General features: G+C 36.9%; 1 protein-coding gene across 1 annotated transcript; it reads right to left on the bottom strand.

The window, feature by feature from the left end:
- Positions 1-5545: 5545 nt before the first annotated feature.
- On the bottom strand, positions 5546-6478 carry LOC143390056 (olfactory receptor 4B13). The gene has a single exon (XM_076842684.2). The coding sequence runs from the start codon at positions 6476-6478 to the stop codon at positions 5546-5548; it is 933 nt and encodes a 310-aa protein (XP_076698799.2).
- Between the last annotated feature and the right edge of the window lie 1823 nt (positions 6479-8301).

Here is an 8301-nt window from a genome sequence, read left to right as displayed (position 1 = left end):
AAGTGCAATCTGATTTCAGTCAACTGTGAAGGACCAGAGCAAAAGTTTACCTGTTCCTCATTTTGTTGTATTTCTAATGAGTTACATTAGCTCCATGGTATCTTTTCAAACCCTGTCATAGCTATCTGTATATGGTACTGTGTTCATATTGGGATGTTTTCCATGTCTTCTCCAATAGTCAGCACTGCAAAGTGTTTAGAATTTAGGAATGGTTCATGTGAAATGGAACTTTACCCAGTCACCTCTCAGCGGTGTTACCCTGGCTGTATTCATTTCACCTCTGAGGTTCACATGTAGTGGTAGGGGGAAGTATCACCGCACTTGGAGACCAAAGTCCATGTTTTGGCCGGTTCTCCTTATCAGTGTTATCTTGGAGGAGTCCCAGGAAGCCATGTTGATATTTGACTTGTTATCTGTGTTCATCTCCATGCTACATGACATTGAGCAGCCATGACAGAGGCTGCATTGTCTGCAAAGCACAAAATATTTATTATCTAACTTTATAGAAAAAAAAGCCACAGAATCATGTTTTGCTTTCTAAATGAAAAATTTGCAGATCAATGGTTTGATGGTGTTTTCCTAATTCTATAACTGCAGGACATGGATTGGTGCCTCCTCGGCTCTCTATGTTGTCATCCTAGGATGCAAGATGTGAATGGCAGCTGCTTCAGGCTTCATATCTTCTTCATTTGAAGAGTGGGAAAGGCCCATTCCTTATTTTGAGAAATAATTCTGAGGAATGTTTCAGCAAAATTTGAGGTGTTTTTATTTTATTTTATTTTATTTTATTTTATTTATTTTAGCAGAAAGAGGTCATGAGGTCACCCTACATGCAAAGGAGGCTGGGAAAGAGAGCATTGGGAAATGATGTTGGGATTGCGTGATGGGCTTAGATGAGGCAGAGTTTCTGCCCTGACTGGGCACATTGCTATTAGAACAAGCTCAGGGTCTGCCTTGAAGGAGGGAGTGCTGTCCGTAGGAGGTTTGGTGAGATGGTTTCTTGGAGATTGGTGCACCTGGGCCTAGCAAGGTAGTTAAAGATTTGACTGTGTCACCAGATTGACTGAATAAAATCCAAATCTACCACTTAATGACTGGATAACCTGAGATAAGCATCTTTTAAATACTCCATGATTCTGTAACCTGGTCCTGGAAATTGGAGGCAAAGAGCAGGATGGTTGCCCTAATGTCACAGTTTTCCGAAGAGCAGACCCAGTTTTCATCTCCCTCTGGTGGATAGAAGGCAGAGCTGGGATGTGAATGCCTGGGAGTTGGGAATGAGGGCCAAACTACCCTTGGAGTCCTTGAGGACAGAGAATGGATCCTATTTACATATGTATTCCTGTACCTAAGGTCTGGGGCCAATTCACTGCAATTTCATTCCTGACATAGCACTTTGCTAGTGTAGGTGAATTACCACATGAGTAATGTCCTGAACTTTTGATCTATCAAAACATGTTTCCACCAACCCTTTATAAAACTTGTAGTTCTTATGTCTTGTTGAGGTCTATAATGAGCAATGTATTTGGGGGGGTAGATTTTATGTAGTTTGAAACTTTTTGTGTATCTTTGAATCTCTTGGAAACAGTGAATGTAAAAGGATTAAATACATGGTGTTATGTCTCTTTTGATGAGTTTTATTAACAGCCAACTGCCGTGCTCTTTCTCTTCACTCTTGGTTTTATTTTCTCAAGCAAAGAATAGCATAGTTCCAGTATAGGAGAGGGACATCCCACCTGGGCATGATGTCTCAGTGTTGACCAAACTTACCTGGGTCAGATTGAGCTTCAGCCTCACTTCTTCACCCCTTCCTGTGTCTGTGCCCTTTTCCATGTGACTTTGCAGTTGGCACGATGACTGACAGATGATGGACACTCAATTGCTGCTGAATGAGTAACGTCAAGATTGTGTCAACATTTGTCTTCATCATTTGGAAGGGCTTAAGTCAGATGTGCGGTCCCTTGGAGTGAGAGGATTTTATTATTGAGATATAACTAAGACATAGACATAGAAGAGGTATTCACACATAATCTGGAAGTAAAACAATACCAACTTTCCAAACTGTGTGGGTATGCCTGGAAGCCATATTTGGATTTGTTAATATTGTAATTGATATGCCTTATATTTGCATAATACCTTGTTATTATTATTCCAAAGCCATTTCACATCTATTACTTCACTGGAGTCTCATGGAAATCCTGTGAAGTCAATGAAATATGAATTCATTATTCCTAATATATAGTTTTAGAGTCCAAATGTGTTTAGGTTAGGTTTTGCCTGCAAGGATCAGGATCTGAAACAAGATAGAAGTGGAAAAAAAAAGATTCAGAGTAGAAACATTCTCTTTATCATGTTTCTCCATCCTTAATAACTTCCATTCCAGTGTTTACCTCATGGCCCCAGAGAGCTGTTGGAAATCCATTCTCAATGCCAAGTTCCCGTCATCCTTATAAAAGAAGTGACAAAATCAGTACATGTCCCCTAAAAGTTATAAAGAAGCCTGGGTAATATAATTTTTATTTTTATCCAGGTGGGCATGTGCTCCAATAATACTTGGATACACCCTCTTAAATACTGCTCATTTCATATCTATCCCTTTGACTGTATATCTTTATTCATTAAGAATTAATGACAATTAAAATATGGAAAAATATTAATATTTGTGGAATTTGGATTAAAGGAAATAGGCATTCTTTCTACTTTTCAACATTTCTGTAAGTCAAATTATTTTACAATACAAGTTTTAAATATTTTGCAAATTAAGGGGAAAACATTGTACAATTTGCATTCTTTGATTTTTTTTTGTGAAGACAGGTGTTCTAATGTTTTGTTTTTAGCTTTATTTACAAAATTTTTAGAAATTAAAATTTTAGAAGCTTATAGTTTTATAAATTATAATTCTATATTCTACTGATTCATTCCATTAGTTTTGTATTTACAATATCTTATTGTAAATTCATATTTTGCCTTAAAATTACTTAGAATTAGGTAATATATTCATAATGAACAGGTACACAAGTGAAAAGTTTCTTTCCATTCTTTTCTCCATTTCTCCTTTCCTTGTCCTACTTTTCTTAGTTTCTTATATTTTTTCAGAGTTTCTTTAAGCAAACGCATGTATATAGGTGGTTTCTTATTTATATACACCTTTATGTAAATAATAGCATGCTATATAAAGAGAGATAAAAATTGTTTGCTGATTTAACAATGCATAGTGGAGATTTTTTTTTATATTGATACTAGGAAAACTCTCATTTTTTCTTAAGTTTCATGGTATTCATTGACTGGGTGTACCATCATTTACTTAAGTAATCTATTGATGTAACAGGTGATATAGCAATGTGCAAAAGTGAAATGACTAGATTATGAGAGTTGTAAACTCATAGTGGATTAATCCATTTTGTGGATAAATAATTTCAACAGACTAATGGGTGGCAACTGTAAGCACATATGTTGTAGATGGAAGAAATAAGTCACTGTGAGCTGAATTATATTTGTCCCTGATTCCTTCTTTTCTGTGTCTCTATCTCTCTCTGTCTTCTTCCTGTTTGCCATATGGGGAACAATTTTTCTCTGCCAGGCCTTTCTGCCATGATGATCTGCCTCATCTTGGGTCCAGGGCAATGGAATGAGTCAGTTGATCATAGATAAAACCACTGAAACCATGAGCTCATAATAAATTTTCCTCCTCTAAGTTGTTGTCAGGCACTTTGATCACAGCAGTGGAAAGCTGACTGATACAATCTGAAAAATGTATAAAAAGGAAGGTGAAGTCATTTCAGATAGAACAAGCAGCATTTTTTTCAGGGATTAATAATGGCCATCATGAGTATGATTAGGAGAGACTCCAAGGAAAATGAAGATTTCCTGGGGCCTTACCACCACTACTCACCTACATTCTGAACTAGTGCCTACAGAAGAAAGGGAAAGTTCTTCAAGGCCTCTAGCACACCCAGGATGCTGCATCACTCTTCCAGGGAGAATGCATGCATTTCACCTGATCCTCAGAAAAGGTTGGTGGATGCAGTGCAAACTCAGTGCAACTCTGTGGAATTCCAAAATTGGCCAATTCTGTGATACTCTCTAAATTGTTCACAATGATGTGAGAGGTGAGTGACATGGAGATCCCAAGAGGTGAAACAACAGCACAGACCCAGACTCTCATATCCCTTCAACAAGAAATACTAACAAGCATTAAAAAATAAATAAATAAATGTGCCATGGCCAGTAAAAATAAGGGACATGGTTCTAGAATGAAAACACATGGACAGTATAACCCCCACCTTCATGCTCTAATTGGGTCAGTAAATATTGTCTAACATTCTATGATTTCTACTTCTAGATAAGGTAAAGATAATTCCTTTTTATGAATAAATTTGACTTCAATTTTCCCAATTGATAAGTACAACTGATGCCATTTTGATATTGTTTTGTTTATCAATGTTGGACACCGTGAGACGTCCCAATTCTACCTTGTGAGTCAACATGTCAAAAGAACTCCAGGGACTTTTCTGATGACCATGATCACATGGCTAGGGTACTAGATGCCAAGAGCCAGCAAGAAGAATTGAACATTTTAAAGATACTCTTGTCCATATTGGAAGAGGAAAAAAGATTTATATTCTCATACCCAAATATGCCCTAATAATTCCTGTGGATGGTCTTCTTTTATGTGAAGTACAAGTTGTTAACATGAAGGATGGTGAACAAAGGGAGAAGGAAAGAAAGGAGGGAGATTAAAAAGGGAGGGAAGAATGGAGGAAAAAAGGAAAGGAACAGATTTTAAGCAATGATGTCTTTTTTAAATATTTTTATTTTTTAATTGTAATTGGACACAATACCTTTATTTTATTTATTTATTTTTATGTGGTGCTGAGGATCGAACCCAGGGCCTCTCACGTGCTAGGCGAGTGCTCTACTGCTGAGCCACAACCCCAGCCCAAGCAATGAGCTCTTTTTAGCAATACAGGTAGATAGAAGAAATAGCTCCTAAAGTTCTATCACACAGTACAATGGCTTTCAGTGACACCAATTAATGAATATTTCATGGATAACAAGAGGAGACAATGACAGCTTACCAAACACAAGAAATGATAATTGTCTGATCTTATCTATATATTTTTACCCTAATTTGAACATTACACGTTGTATACATATATTGAAATGTCACACTGTCCCCCACAAATATATTAAATTGCTATTGAAGGAAGAATAAAAGAAGAAAAGGAAGCAAGAAAGTAATTTTAGCCTACAAAACATTCATCAAAATATTATCCTTGCATTTACATTTGATTTGCCCCTTCAATTACCCAAACCATTCTATTATTGGATATCAGAGAATCACCAAGTTCCATGAGGTTCAGAAAGAATATTTGACCTCTGTCCTTGGACCATTATAACCAATATACGAGGGAGTCCTAGTTACTAAGGAGAATTGTCTCAGCAATAACATGAAGTTCTTATGTTTGTTGTTGCCATTCTTGAAAAATCACACAAAACTTAAAATCCATTCCAAGAAAGACAAAAATCATACACATATTATTTATCATGTTCCCATCCCTGAGTTCTCCTCTCTGGCCCACAGCTTCCTCATGGCAACTTTCACCTCTGAGTTTCTGAGTGTGTAGATGATGGGGTTCAGCATGGGGGTGATGACCGTATAGAACACAGCCACCAGTTTGTCCACAGTGAAGGTAGTTGAGGGCCGAGTGTAGATGAAGATGGCAGGTCCAAAAAACAAGATGACCACTGTGATGTGAGAGGCACAGGTGGACAGGGCTTTGCGCCTCCCCTCTGCAGAGCGGTTCCTCAGGTTGAATAGGATGACGATATAGGAAGTCACCAAGATGACAAGGGAGAAAACGGAGATTAATCCACTGTTGGCCAACACAACAACCCCCTCCACAAAGGTGTCCGTGCAGGCTAGCTTGAATAAAGGCTGCAGGTCACAGAAATAGTGGTCAATCACATTGGGACCACAGAAGGGCAGTGGGATGGTGATGAGAACCTGAATTATGGAGTGGATGAAGCCCCCCAGCCAGGAACCAGCCACCAGCATGTGACATAGTTGACGACTCATAATGTTCATGTAATGAAGAGGCTTGCAGATGGCCACGTAGCGGTCATAAGCCATCACCATAAGCAAAAGGATCTCAATGACCCCAAAAAAGTGGGAAAAGAAGATCTGGGCCAGACAGCCCTTCAGGGAGATGGTTTTGACCTTGGCAAGTAAGTCAGTGATGAATTTAGGGACCACAGTAGAGGAGTAGCAGATCTCCACCAGGGACAGGTAGCCAAGGAAGAAGTACATGGGGGAGTGCAGACTCTTACTGACACTGACCGTCACAACAATGAGGCCATTGCCCACCACAGTGGCCAGGTACACGGGGAGAAACAACACAAAGCACACTCTCTGCACCTCTGGATCCTGGAAAAGGCCAGTAATAATTAACTCAGTCACATTATTTGTACTGGCCATAGATCCAATTCAAGTGTGCTGGACATCAGATAGTGAAAAGCCTGCAATAGAGCAATGATTTTTAGCTCTGATTCAGCTCATTTAAGCACATAAGACAATGTAAACCAATCTATAATAGGCTCATCAGTTCATTAAGTACTCATTTACCATTAAATATTAGCATTCTAATACTTTGTATTATTTTAATTTATTTAATTTTACTAATTTTAAGTGGAAGTTTCAGAGCTATAGTCATTTTCCCAAGGTTACACAGAAAAGTGGTGAATTCTGGGACTCAGAACCAATCTTTCTGATCTTGAGCCCAGGCATCTTTCTCATTCACTGCAAGATATTCTGAATGTGGGAGCCATTGAAGTGAATAGCCTATATTTCTATTACCTATCTTGCATTTTGATAGCTCTTCCTCTTGGGGAATCCCCCTGATTCACTTCTGGTCCTATGTTCCTTGTTGCTTTCATGTTTGCTCCAGGGAATGTCTTAATCCATTTTCTGTTGCTATACCTGGATGCCTTAGACAGGGAACATCATAAAAATTAGAGGTTAATTAGTGCACAAATCTGCAGGCTGTGAAGTCCAAAAGTGTGGCCTGGGTCTCTGCACAGCACCTAGTGGTGGCCTTCTCTGTGGGTCATGGCATGGTAGAGAGCATCACACGGTGAGCACAGAAAGCATGCCAAAGACTTCTTTATACAACACTTCCTCGATCTTCTATTAATCCATTAACCCATGAATGGATTAAACCATTTATGAGCACAAAAAATAATAATAATAAATAATAATGAGTAAAATAATGAGAAACTTCAAATGGAATCACTGATTAGAAAGCACAACTGAAAAATATTGTGTGCATAACAGTAAGAAACTTTTTATAAATATAAAGCATTAGAAATGTAAAATACTCAGAAAATCCTAAAACTCTAGTGAAGAACATAAAATAATGTTATATTAATGCAAGAGAAGACACATGTCATCACAAAATAATTTATGAAATCATGTTTTTAAATAGTAAAAGACAAGATAAGAAATTGCTTCAATTCTCTGTAAATTTCAATTCTTCTTTAATTAATCCCAAAATATGCATCTTCAACTATAATCCAATGAAATTTCTTTCTATAATTAAACAAAATTATGCTAAAGTTCATCTACAAGGAAAAATAACAGCTATAATCATACTAAAAAATTAATGTTAAGTGTTTGTCCTTCAGATATTGTTGTTTTTTGTTTCATTTTGTTTTGTTTTAGTGGCTGTATTTAAAGAAGTTTAGTAATGGATAAGAAAGAAATAATTATATAATTCTCAAAAACTGACATGACGAAACATTTGCTATAGCCAAGTAGATTTAAGAAAGAATGCTCAAAAGATAATAGAGGAACAATTGGTACAACCTTTAGGGGAAATGTATATTTGATGACCAACTATATACTACCATCTAAATAAATTCCAAATTAAACATTTAAGAATGAGAATTTAAATTATTAAAGAATAACAAGTAGAATTGGTGAATGTGATAATAATTTGATGGTAGAAATGCCTTTAGAACTTGGACATAAATGCTAGATTTTGACTACACACACACACACACACACACACACAACTTTTAAACAACAAAAATTTGTGCATAAAAAAAGGTCATTATACAAATGATCCAATGGGAAAAATACTCAATGTACATGAAAATACTCAGTAGTTCCAACATATAAAAATTTTCTAAATCTATAAGAAATAGATGTGCATGCACAATTTACAATAGCAAAGTTATGGGATTAGTTCAGGTGTCCATCAACAGATGAATGGATAAAGAATGTATCATATATACACCTCC

This window comes from Callospermophilus lateralis, chromosome 2, assembly GCF_048772815.1.
Source record: "Callospermophilus lateralis isolate mCalLat2 chromosome 2, mCalLat2.hap1, whole genome shotgun sequence".
In the NCBI taxonomy this organism is placed as follows: Eukaryota; Metazoa; Chordata; class Mammalia; order Rodentia; family Sciuridae; genus Callospermophilus; species Callospermophilus lateralis.
This window is presented reverse-complemented; position numbering and strand designations above follow the sequence as displayed.